We start from the raw sequence: 13965 nt of genomic DNA on the forward strand, positions 1-13965 counted from the left end.
AAAGATTTGCAGACAATGAAAGAGCTCTCTGTTTCTCCACCATCTGGTTATATGTGTCTCCGCCATCTTGTTACGTGTGTTTCATTGCCTGTTTCTGACATGCCGGTATTTTCAGAGAGCAAGATAACAGAAAGCCTTTCTAAAGTCAAGGATGTCAGTGGGGTGCCTCCCTCTGAGTTAGCCACTGTCCACACTGGCAAAGAAAAGAAGAAAATTGAGCAAATTATCCAGTGATCTTAATCAATATGGATGCCCAAATTTGTAAATCATCTTTATCAAGGGTATGCTCCTTGAGGACAGGGATCATCTCTAACATCTGTATTTTACACTCCAAAGTGCTTAGTACAGTGTTCTGCACAAAGTAAGCATTCAAATTCCATTGATTATTTATCGAGCATCTACTTAATGCAAGGAACTACAGTAGGCTCTTGAAGAACTTCAAATAGAAATAAAAGATGCAGTTTTTGTCCTCCAGGACCTTATAATCTAATGGAGGAGGCATTCCTCAGAGTAGGGCAGGGGGTCTTGTCTGAGCTATCGAGACATCACCAGGCACTGCATTAGGGAATGGTGGTATATATGAGAGCCAATACCCAGGCTGAGTTTTCCCGTGTGTGCTTGTGTTTGTGGGTATATGTAAGGGTGGTGGGGGAGGTGGGGAAAGGGGCTCACTGGGACAGGAGCTTGGGGAAGAATTCCCCCATAATACATGCCCTTGGTTCCCACCCAACCCCTGAGCAGCCTCTGGTCTCAGGCCCAGTCAATCCATTTCAGAAAATCATTCTCCGGAGAAACATTGCAACTGACCTGACTACTGACCCAGTGGATCATTCTCATAGGAAAATAATTTAACAATGGAAACACAATAAGCCAGATGATTTCCAAGCAAGGGTTGCCAATGGCGGCTGCATATCCTCAGCTCTGACAGCTAGTTTTATTCCTCTAAGGTATTAAAGCTAGCTGCTGCTAATCTGTAGACTGTACAGTCTCTCTGTAGACTCCTTGAAGGCAGAAAATGTCTTTATCAACTATGTTGTGCTCTCCCAAGAGTTCAGTACAGTGCTCAGCACACAGTAAGTGTTCACTGATGCTGCTGGAGCAGTCCTGGCAGAGAACCTACACTTATACATTTCAACATGAAGATAAGTATTCCCCCCCGCCATACACACAAACTGTAAGTGTTCTCAAATTTCGTTACAGGCCATGTGAAAAAATCCAGTCAGAGTAGGAAAGAGGAAAGAGGTGACTTTAGACAAATAACCCAGCTCAGGGGTCCCCAAAAGTCCTATTATCACTGCATTCTTCTAATCTATAATGAATAAAGTATGTACAGTGCTCTGCCCTCTATAAATACCACTGATTGATTGATTAGTTGATATGAGTATAGAATTTTTTGACACCCTGAGCATTTGGATGCACATGTATCCCTTAATATTGTCTTGTAGGTTTTGATATTCAACATACTAAAGTTAGATGACCAGACATTCTGATTTAGGCAAGACAGTCACAAAATTTCAAGGTTGGCCCCATCTACTTCAGATGCTTCAGGACAATGTGCATTTCCTGAAATCTTCAAGAACAAAGCTTAATGAAGATTTTCCATGCATCTCGGTTAATGGGAGGGAAGGAGCACATGGGAAAGAGGGAGTTACTGTACTTCAGTTGCCATTTCCCCCACCTTTAATTGATTTTATTGCCTGTCTCCTCCTCTAGACTTTAAGCTCTTTGTGGGCAGGGATCGTGTCTACCAACTGTATTGTATTTAGTGTAGCGTTCTGCACTCTGCAAGCACTCAGTAAATACCATCGATTGACTGAAGCTGGAGCTTGTGTCCGGGGCCACCTGCTCTGGACTTTCAGATCAGACCTCTGCAGACTTTGGATCTAGTGGCTCAGAGATTGAGGAGGCCGCAACCACCAGAACCAGCGCAGTGGCTCCAGAAGTCACCTGATTATCTTGCCTCTATTTCAGCACTTAGAGTGGTGCTTGGCACATAGTAAGTGCAAGCAGCGTGACTTAGAGGAAGGAGCACCGGCTTGGGAGTCAGAGAACATGGGTTCTAATCCCACCTCCACCATTGGTCTGCTGGGTGACCTTGGGCAAGTCACTTCACTTCTCTGTGCCTCGATGACCTCACCTTTAAAATGGGGATTAAAAGTGTGAGCCCCACGTGATTACCTTGACTCTACCCCAGCGCTTAGAACTGTGTGCTTACTATGGCACATAGTAAAGCGCTTAACAAATACTGTAATTATTATTTAAATGCTCTTGTTTGTTATTAAAAACAGTCCGATTTATCTGGGGGAAGCAACACCTCCATCTCAAGAGCAGCAGCAGGTAAATTACCCAGTCCTGAACTATGGCGCTTTCTGGACTACCAGGTGGAAAAAAGCAAAGGCAGAAATGGTGAATGAGGGAACAGTGAAGAATGATTCCCCTACCTGCCGCCACCCTCTTCTCTCTCCTTTTTACCCTCTTTCCTCTTTTTCCCCTCCTCCCTCTTCCTATCTCTCCTTCCTCTAGTTACCAAGAAGCAACATGGTGTGGTGGATAGAGCATGGGCCTGGGATTCAGAAGGTCATGGGTTCTTATCCCGGCTCTGCCACTTGTCTTCTGGGTCACCTTGGGCAAGTCACTTCACTTCTCCGAGCCTCAGTTACCTCCTCTGTAAAATGGGGATTGAGATTGTGAGCCCTACGTGGGACAGGAGGCCTATGTTAGGAGGCCTTCCCAGACTGAGCCCCCTCCTTCCTCTCCCCCTCTCCATCCCCTCCGCCTTACCTCCTTCCCTTCCCCACAGCACCTGTATATATGTATATATGTTTGTACGTATTTATTACTCTATTTATTTATTTTACTTGTACATATCTATTCTATTTATTTTATTTTGTTAATATGTTTTGTTGTCTGTCTCCCCCTTCTAGACTGTGAGCCCACTGTTGGGTAGGGACCGTCTCTATAGGTTGCCAACTTGTACTTCCCAAGCGCTTAGTACAGTGCTGTGCACACAGTAAGCGCTCAATAAATACGATTGATTGATTGACAGGGACTGTGTCCAACCTAATTTGCTTGTATCTAGCCCAGTGCCTGGCACATAGTAAGCACTTAAATACCATCATTATTATTATCTCTCTTCTTTACCCCTCTGTTTTTTTTAATGGAACTTGTTAAGCACTTAGTATGTGCCAAGCACTGTTGTACATGCTGGGGAAGATACAAGTTAATGAGGTTAGACACACTCCTGCCCACATGGGGTTGCACAGTCTAAGTAGGAAGGAATAGGATTTAATCCCCATTTTACAGATGGCATAATTGAGGCACAGAAAAGCTAAGTGACTAGCCCAAGGTCACACAGCAGACACGTGGCTGAGTTGGGATTAGAACGCAGGTCCTATGAAACCCAGGCCCTTGCTCTTTCATTCACTCATTCGATCGTATTTATTGAGCATTTACTGTGTACAAAGCCCTGTACCAAGCGCTAGGAAAGTACAATTCAGCAATAGAGACAATCCCTGCCCACAACAAGTTTGCAGTCTAGAAGGGGGTAGACGGACAAACAATTAAACAAACATCAATATAAATTGAATTATGGATATGTACGCATCAAAACAAGTAAATAGGCATTAATATAATTAAATAGAATTAGCTATGTACATATTTACACAAGTGCTGTGAGGCGGGGAGAGGGGGTAGAGCAAAGGGAGCAAGTCGGGGCGATGTGGAGGGGAGGGAGAGCTGAGAAAGGGGGGGCTTCAACTAGGTCATGTTGCTCTCCACACAAGTAGTTGCTCAATACATACAGTTGATGGATTGAGGGAGGGGAAAAGGTCAGGGAAGTCAACTAAGCCCTATACTTGGTCCACAAATGGAGTTGCCATCTTGCTGCTCTCCATATTTGATTCCCCCGCTTGCAGCTCCAAAGGACCACGGTGAGCTACCGCCTCACAATCGCCTTCTTTGCTGGCTATTTGACCAACTGCAATCAGCATAGCCTAGTGGAGAAAGCGTGGGGCTGGGAAGACAATGTGAAGCGTGAATGTGAAGCGTGAATGTGAAGCGTGAAGACAATGTGACTTCAGCATTGAAATCTGTTGTGACTGAGTGGAAAGGAAAAGCAAGATGTAATTTACCGAAACTAACAAAAATGAATTGAGTAGATAGTTTACTTGTGTCCGGATTAAGACTTGTGTGGATTAAGACTATGAGCCCCATGTGGAACATGGACGGAGTCCAACCTGATAAACTTGTATCTATCCCAGCACTTAGTACGGTGCCTGGCACATCATAAGCACTTAACAAAAACCATAAACAACAACAGCAACGGCATATCAAGATTTTCCACTCACTCATTAGCCCCCTTTCCTTGCTGTGCTAGTTGCCACTGCCACTTTGGGAAAACCAGAAAGAAAATTCACAGTGCGGGCCATTTGATTGCACATGGTAATGTTTACTGATACTTCTCGAACTAGACCAAAAGCAGAGGTGTCAATGGCCTTAAGGAACGTGTGAAAACAGAGGCTGTTTTTAGTCTGTTGTTTGAATTAACACCTCCTAGCTGACAAATACAAATTTGCACACTATTTCGTAGAAATTAGATTAAATAAGAATTCACGCCCTGTATTATTTCCTTCCCTATTGGTGGGCATCAAGGCAACCACAGAGATTCCCAGGCTAGTTAGAAGGATTCAGTCTCATCTCCATAGTAGACCGGTAAAATCATAAACAACTGGTTAATATGCATTAAATTTAAGCTAAATCTGCCACATGCTTTTCCACCCTTCTCTTGTTTCAAGAAAAGGGCTGGAAATGTTTCCACAGAATGATTTAGGTTTTGTGTTTTTTTTCTACTAATGGCGGATTCCTTTACTTCATTCGGACTTGATCAATCAGTTTGTTGGTTACTTCCCTAGGCACTGCTCTCAGGAAATTGACTCAGGTAAAGGCAGTTCTGAGAACTCCATGCCACTTGTTCAATCTGATCTATTTGCTTCAGGTTCCATGAGCCGTTCTGTTGCGTTCATCTATCATACATGGCAGTTCACTAACTTTTATAAATACCATGAATTCCACTCTCTTGAAAAAGCAAAACTATCTACTCAATTCATTTTTGTTAATTTCAGTAAATTACATCTTGCTTTTCCTTTCCACTCAGTCACAACAGATTTCAATGCTGAAGTCACGTTGTTACTAATTTGGGTTTCAAATTGTCCCTTTTTTATAGTTATGTTTGTCAGCATCAAACACTTTTAAAATCTATGTGTCTTTTGAAGATGAAACTTTTCCAATAAAAATGGATATTGGGGAGATAAATTATATGGTCTGGTATGTGACCATACATGTGAGAATGATCTAATGTTAATATGGAATTGCTGAATGTATCGACTATAATTATGAACATTGAAGCCTCACTCAAATTTTCCCTTGTTCATGATTATTATATTGCCCTGATCTTCTCCACCATATTTTATTCCTTAAAAGGAAGACATAGGCAGTTTTTTCAAATCCTGTTCATAAACCAAGAGGACTTTCAGTTTTGAACTGTTCGGTTATCTGAAAAATTTTTACTCATTTCTAGCGAATTCCATTTCAATTGCTTATTGATTCCTAATTCTTAAATTTTCACTTAGATTGCTTTGGAAGTTTCTTTTTTAATCAGTTTAATGTGGATCATGAGTCTCGAGTAAAAACGAAAACTTGTCTTGAGTCAAACTTCACCTAGTCAAATTTTTTTCACAATTAAACGATTGATCACACTCCGGTAAATGGGGTACTAAGGAGAAAAGATTACTCTATCTTTCTAGAATTGTTAATAATGTTTCTGACAGTAAACAGCATAATGAAAAATGGGAAATTCACTTTTTGGCGATGATAGGTGCTGAAATTCAGGATCAACTTTCTTCAAAGCCTTGTCAACATGGGTGTTAAAAGATTCATATGAAAATATTATAATGGTAAAATGCCGTTCTGTGCCTCCCATAATAGTTAAAATATAATTTCATTTAGATTACTTATAATTAGAAATAACCATTAATAGTTGAGATTTTTCAAAGAGTAAAATTTTAAAGTTACCTTTGCAGCTGTTTCCTAAATCTATGTAGTCTGCAGTTAAAGTGTTTTCTTTAAGAAGCCTATTTTCTGCTGGCATAAAATTATCCTAAAGTGACACATAAGTAGGTCGAATCACATCTAGTGACACCATATGCACTATTCCCCTGAGATTCTCCAAGGCTTGCTGCTTGCTATTTTTCTGTTCTCTGAGATCTGACCCTGTTTCCAGCAGTTTCATCCTCCAGCCATTTTGCAGGCACTGATGAGGCAACTTCCAAACCATTTCAGTGGTAGTTTACAAAATAAAGCCAAACAGAAAATTCCTCAAATAACCCTGACCTTTTCCCCTGTAATGGATATTCAAGGTCCCGAGGTTAAATGGGATGTAAATTCCAAACAGATTCGGTTATCAGCAGATATGTTCTGGGTTTAATATCACAATATAAATAATATACTATTATTAATAGTATATTATTATTGTTAAGCACTTACTATGTGTCAAGAACTGTTCTAAGTGCTGGGGTAGATACAAGGTAATCAAGGTGGACATCATCCCTGTCCCACATGGGGCTCACAGTCTTAATCCCCATTTTACAGATGAGGTAACTGAAGCCCAGAGAAGTTAAGTAACTTGCCCAAAGCCACACAGCAGACAAGTGCCAGAGCTGCGATTAGAACCCGCAACCTTGATGTCATCCTTGACTCTGCTCTCGTTCACCCCACACATCCAATCCGTCACGAAAACCTGCTGGTCTCACCTCCACAACATCACCAAGATCTGCCCTTTCATCTCCATCCAAACTGCTACCTTGCTGGTTCAATCTCTCATCCTATCCCGACTGGATTACTGCATCAACCTCTTCTCTGATCTCCTATCTTCCTGTCTTTCCCCGCTTCAGTCTATACTTCACCCTGCTGCCCGGATTATCTCTGTACAGAAACGCTCTGGACATGTCACTTCCCTCCTCAAAAATCTCCAGGGGTTGCCTGTCAAACTACTAATCAAACAAAAACTCCTCACTCTCGACTTCAAGGCCCTCCATCACCTCATCCCCCCACCTCTCCTCCCTTCTCTCCTCCTCCAGCCCAGCCCGCACCCTCTGCTCCTCTGCCCCCGCTCACCTCCTCACTGGGCCTCGTTCTCGTCTGTCCCGCCATCGACCCCTGGCCCACGTCCTTCCCCTGGCCTGGAATGCCCTCCCTCCACACATCTGCCAAGCTAACTCTCTTCCTCCCTTCAAAGCCCTACTGAGAGCTCACCTCCTTCAGGAGGCCTTCCCAGACTGAGCCCCCTTTTTCCTCTCCATCTCCCCATCTGCCCTGCCTCCTTCCCCTCCCCATGGCACTTGTATATATTTGTACAGATTTATTACTCTATTTATTTTACCTGTACATATTTACTATTTATTTTGTTAACGATGTGCATGTAGCTATAATTCCATTTATACTAACGATTTTGACACCTGTCTACATGTTTCGTTGTCTTTCTCCCCCTTCTAGACTGCGAGCCCGATGTTGGGTAGGGACCGTCTCCATATGTTGCTGACTTGTACTTCCCTAGTGCTTAGTACAGTGCTCTGCACACAGTAAGCGCTCAACAAATACGATTGAATGAATGAACCCATGACCTTCTGATTCCCACGCCCGTGCTCTCTCCACTATGCCATGCTGCTTCTCTTATTGGGCGTGCTTAGCCCAGAGACAGAGTGATCATTTGAACTAGGTCTCCATTATCATGTGTGTCTGAAGAGGATTGCTAGGTTCTCCAGTGAGCACTATCGCAGCTACTCTGGTGGTTTCAAGATGGTGCAAGGCGAAGGCAGTCAGTTCACCAGCCTCCTAAACATAATCTGTCCATCATGGAAATTCCAGGCCACTCAATAGTCATCCCCAAGGTATTACATACCATACACCTTCCGTCTTGTCTTTTTGAATCCAACCTAGGCTTTGCTCATGAGTTGAGCTCAACTGTGCCCCCCAAAAGGACAAATTACTTGGTCGAAAACAAGATTATTCATTCATTCAATTGTATTTATTGAACGCTCACTTAGGGCAGAGCACTGTACTAAGTGTTTGGGAAGTACAAATTGGCAACATCAAACTGTGACGGCAAATAAGCAGTAGGCCTTTTCAGCTTGGATTCTTTTTTTGTTGTTTTCAACTGCCATGGCCCATGCCTGGTGTAGGCGCATATAGTGCGTGATGTGAAATGAAAAAAAAAAAAAGATCAAACACTAGATATTTGTCTTCCTTCATACCCTTAAACTGTGTCTACACAGCTAAGTAATGTGGAGCGCTGAGTGAATTCTCCTCTAACTATAAATAGCTGATTGATATTTAAAAGAATTGCTAAGTTTTGATCTGAGTGGTCCACGTCACTTCTCAACTCTGTTTCATTTTACCTGTGGAAACCCAGCTTTGGTTTCAGAAACACATCTTTCTAACTGCTTCCCATGCTGAGGGTGTATAAGCTTACTTTACATTCACAAACACTTCCAAAAGTTATAACTCTTCTAGCAATAGCCTATCTTCTTTGTGCTCTGTTTATTGTTTGTTCCACTGGCCTCCTCTTCTTTGTCTTCCCCTTCCTATCCTTCCCGTTTACGTGTTTTGCATACCCTTCCCTATTTGGAGGAGAAGAATGCAGGTAATTATGATCAAGTTAGTTGCCTCACTGAACAGGTGCTTTTCAAAAACAGGAACCCACCTCTGAGCAAACCTGCTCTGAAGTGCCTTAACTAAAAGCAAGAAGGAATTTCAAGCCCTAACATATCCAAATTAAAATACATATATTTTTTTCCATCGGTTGGTGGCTCCATAATTAATGCTAAAATAAGTACATCTTTCCGCCTGGCTCTCCATCACAAGCTCTGCTTAATGAACACCACCAATGACTCTTTTTAGATATGTAATTAAAATTGTTATGTATTTTCATTTTATTTTTATAGCACCCTCTCAACATTTAAAAAGAAAAATCCATGCAGCGGCACAGCTTGGCCCCGGCTACCTTTTGAAAGCCAACCAGAATTGATGGCTTTTTGGGAGAAATTTGAACTACTTCGTTTACATTTAAAAACAAGAAATAACCCCCCTGGTTTGTGCTCCTTCTAGTTTTAATTTTTTGAGGCACAATTACAATGTACTGCCTACAGGATAAGTGAAAAAGACACCTTTCTAAATAAATTGGTAATGAGAAAAAAATGTTGAATTGAAGCATGATAAAAGCCTTCTTCGTGTCTTTCTGCTCTCAGTACAGCAAGGCTAACTGGCATTTTCCCAAATGGCAGATTTTCCCATCTAGCTGAGTCAGAATAAGAGGGGAAAGAAAATAAAACAGTTTACTGTAGAACAGTGAACTGTCATCATAATGTAACAGTAGTAGTAGTTGTAGTGATGGTACTTTTGGACCCCTCTATGTACTGTTTTAAGCTCTTTGTGAAGTACACAGAAGCAATAGAAAATACAACAGAAATATTTCCTGCCCACAAGGAGCTTACACGCCACAAGGGAAGACAGACATAAAGATATTTACCAATAGGGTAGGAGATTAAATTGGCTCTATATAGACCCACAAATACCAAGGACAGGCATAAATGTGGGTTTGCTGGTGCATGGTTCCTTGCTCGAGGTAAATGTGACGTTAAAGAATTGAGGCTGAAATGAACATCCCAGACCCTGGGGTGAAGTCCAGGAAGGGGCCAGGAAATCAGAACACACTTCCAGTATTTCATGGGAGGGGCTCTTGTCAGGGCATTTATTACCAACTGTGTTGTAAGAGGAGTTTACCCTATTACAGAGGAAAACTAAAGTCCAAAGAAGAAGTGAATTTACCATAATATCCTGGCAAACCATTGACAGAGCCAGGAACCAAGCCTAAGCATTATAATACCATTGCTTTCTTTTTCTGAAGGTTGGTTACACCCAGGGGGCTGCTTTCTTCTTCTGAAGGCCCCCCATTTGGAGACTGTACACACCCTTAGGGTGCGTTACATGAAAAAAGCTCAGGGTTTGGGAGGAGGCAGGAAAGAGAAAGAGATAGACACACACATGGTAGCAAATGCATCTTTTCCATAATCATCACTGGAATACCAAATGGTGTTCAAACTAATCTCACATTGTCAGAGAGGGCCAGCAAAGATTCTCTAATAAAGGTGACATGAATTGAGTGTAAAATGTTAGGTGGCTCCCAGTGCCACTGTGAAATGTTTGAACACAAAGAGCAGTTGTAAAATCTTCGGCATCTCTCTATTCTTCTCCTAAAAGCCTGGGTTACCTTTCATTTTTGAAATGTATCACTGATTATAGATGATAAACATTACTTCAAGGGCCTCCCCAATTTCGGTGTATTTGGGTTCTTCTAAATATGTGTTGAATGGCAACATTGAATGGCAACGTGTTAGTGGAAAGTTTGTTTTGAATTGTGTTCTATCCTGTTTGCAGATATAACAAATCTCTGATCATCTCATCTAAGGAATCACATTATCCCATTGATCGATCAATCGTATTTATTGAGCATTTACTAAGTGCAGAGCACTGTACTAAGCACTTGGAAGCCAATACAACAGAATTAACAGGTTCCCTGCCCATAACAAGCTTAAACCATAGCTCTCCTTACGTACTTCCCAGTACAATCAGTTAATAAAAGCCCAGATTATGGCCATGTATCTGAAGGGCTTACTGAAGCCCTTTCAAACTGTGATATAAACTAAGAAGGAGAATCATGGCAAGAGATGGTAGTGGTGCCTCATAGATAGAGCACAGGATTCAGAACCCAGCACGCTCACTTCACTCTACTAAAACCAACCTACTCACTGTTCCTCGATCTTATCTATCTCACCACCAAACTGTCACCCATTACCTGCCTCTGGCATGGAACTCCCTCTCCCTTTATATAATAATGATATTAACAATGATGGCATTTGTTAAACGCTTACTATGTGCAGAGCACTGTTCTAAGTGCTGGGGAGGATACAAGGTGATCAGGTTGTCCCACGTGGGGCTCACAGTCTTCATCCCATTTTACAGATGAGGTAACTGAAGCACAAAGAAGTTAAGAGTCTTGCCCAAAGGCACACAGCCGACAAGTGGCGGAGCCGGGATTTGAACCCATGATCTCTGACTCCCAAGTCCTGGCTCTTTCCACTGAGCCACGCTGCTTCTATCTGACAAACCATCACGCTCCTCACATTAAAATCACATCCAAGAGGCCTTCCCCGACTAAGCCCTCATTTCCCCAACTCCCTCTTGCACCTGGATTTGTACCCTTTATTCCCCCCACCCTCAATCCCACCACACTTATGTAATATCCATAATTGATTTGCATTAATGCCTGTCTCTCTCTTAAAACTGTTCATGGGCAGGCAACATGCCTACCAACTCTGGTATGTTGTACTCTTCCAAGTGCTTAGTACAGTGCTCTGCATGCAGGAAGCACTCAAATATGATTCATTGAGACCTGGATTCTAATTCCACCTCTGTTACTTGCCTGTGGTGTGACCTTGGGCAAGTCATTTAACTTCTCCGTGCCTCAGTCCTCTCAACTGTAAAAAAAGAAATTGAATTCCTGTTCTCCCACCCACTAAGACTGTGAACCTTATGTGGGACAGGGATTGTGCCAGATCTGTTATTTCTGAATCTACCACACTGCTTGGCACATAAGTAAGCATTTAACAAATACCACTTTTATTTTCCTTAGATCAGGCCAGCCATTTTTTTTTTAAAAAGCAACCTTGACTTCTCCTAAAGAATAATGAATATTTGTGTTGTTCTGATTCGTATTACAGGACAAATGCCTTAGTTTCAAGTTTCTCATCTGAGCTTCTCACACTGAGCCGTTCTCCATGTGTCACCCCGCTCCGGACACTGAACTCCCGACAACCCGCATCAAGAAGACTGCCAAAAAAACACCACCTATTCTTCTTCATCCTCACTAACAATTTGGTAATGAAGTATTGATTTCCACTTCTCAGCTTATGGACGATATTAGATTTTCATTGATAAACTGCACTGGGGCTGTCTCGTCTCCACTGTCCCCTTTCCACTGTCACTATAACAAAGTGCCACTGAAGAAAGATAATGACTGAAAACATTGATGTACTTATTTCATCAATTTGTAACACTTGACAGGTTAAAAAAAAAAAGTATAATTCCTCATAGTTTAATGTCCAAGTGGGCTGCTCTCGATGTAGTCACATTGGAAGCTTACTTTTCATGGTAATGTCCATTTCCTATTTATAACCCCTTTGGGATAGTTTGTCTAAAGGAAATGTTTCTATTCAGTGCAGCTATTACTGTTGCACCTGGGTTGCCCAATCCAGCCTCTGCACTAGGGAACAGTACATCACAGTAAGTAGGAGAATTATTAAGTTAAAACAGATTCTGAGCCAAAAAACCTCTGAACAATGTTAATCTTCTGAGCAAGTTGTTCAGCCATCCACATTTAACCATCTGGCTGCCAAACATTTCTATCAGTTCTGCTGGAGTTTTTTGGGGGTTTTTTTTTGGTTGCTTGATTCCTCACAAAAATTCAAAATCATGCAGCATTTTTGTTAGAGGTCTATGAAATGGAGGAATCTTGAAACAAATATCATGCCCAAACTTTCAGACCCCAAAATGTGAAAGGATGACCTCTTCAAAGAGTGAACACTAAATTAATCCTGTAAGATCTGTATTTATAGTCTGCAAATCGCAGATTAGCTTTATATTCCATGGAAAGCACGAAATCGGGTGTCCATTTTAAATGTGTTCCTACAACTTTTTTCATTAAAACTTTGAGGCCCCAATTTTAATTTGTGGAATATTCACGTTAATAATGAGATCTAATTAAGACATCCATTAAAAGCCCGTTAAAGTTAATTTAACGTAAAAATTCCAATAGAACTGTATTAGATTTTCTCCATTAAATTAACGTTATGGATTTTTAACGGATGTCTTAATTATACGTTATTATTAACGGGAATACTGTATTACACAGATTAAAATCAGGTCCTAAGTCAACTGAGAAAAGCTTACTGGGGGTTTCAATACTAAAAATCTTCCATACCTAGTGCACTGCTTGGTAAAGCAGGAATAGATCTGTTTGCTGTAGCAGAGTCTTCCCTGTACAGCTGAAGCCACCTAGAATAAATCCATCATTGCATTTAAAGAATGAATTTCCTTATTCTCAAAGGATAAATCAGTCTGGATCAAGTTATAAACTGTTACTCTGTTACAGATGAAATATTCAAACTATGTGAGGCCCAAAACTGGGAACTGAAGTATTCAGAAATGAGACCTTCTTTGTTTTAAATACCCAGGATAGTATGAAAGCTCGATGCCCACAGAATGAAACCAAAAGATTCCATTCTCTTTTTCTAGTAGAGGCAGTAATGCATTGGAATTGTTTTGGAAATTTTGACATGATCCCTAAACTTAAAAAAAAAAGTCTTCTTATTTACCTCCTAGGGAAAGTGTTGCCCTTATGCCACATATAATAGCAAATTGCTTTTTTTATGGCATGCATAACCTAGATGGGAAAAAATATGGCGCTTCAGGGAAGGAGGGAAAAAGTAAATGAAGTTCCAGGAATGTCATTCTGAAGTAATGAGGCATGGACAGAAAATATACCCCTCACATCATCGGATTGAGATGGCAGTCGAAATAGCTTCATTGAAGTGTCAGCACTCATCCATCAATCAATCATCCACAAGGAAAAATAGCAACACTCCAACGGGGCGGCTTTTATGGGATTTACTCATGGGCATAGGGAATAGCAGCTCAAATGTAGTTCTGACATGAAAAGCAAGGTGCTGATATTATTTTTTATGATGGGAGGATCATAAAGTGAATTGAGAACAGCGAGGTCTGTCTTTGCTTAACCTATTCAACTGGAAATGAACGGAGCTCAACTGGAAATGAACAGAGTCTTGAGATGGGTTA

The 13965-nt window shown here is 41.4% G+C and overlaps 1 protein-coding gene across 2 annotated transcripts in view; it reads left to right on the top strand.

Annotated features, from left to right (window-relative positions):
• TSHZ2 (teashirt zinc finger homeobox 2) overlaps nucleotides 1-12851 on the top strand; it is a 380154-nt gene extending 367303 nt beyond the window's left edge. For both annotated transcript variants that reach the window (XM_038750106.1, XM_038750107.1), the window contains exon 3: nucleotides 11832-12851. Coding sequence is in view for 1 of the 2 variants with exons in the window: in XM_038750107.1 (XP_038606035.1) it covers nucleotides 11832-11833 (2 nt within the window). In the remaining variant the exon portion in view is untranslated. The remainder of the gene's footprint in view (nucleotides 1-11831) is intronic.
• Nucleotides 12852-13965: the final 1114 nt, after the last annotated feature.

This window comes from Tachyglossus aculeatus, chromosome 8 (assembly GCF_015852505.1).
Source record: "Tachyglossus aculeatus isolate mTacAcu1 chromosome 8, mTacAcu1.pri, whole genome shotgun sequence".
NCBI lineage: Eukaryota > Metazoa > Chordata > Mammalia > Monotremata > Tachyglossidae > Tachyglossus > Tachyglossus aculeatus.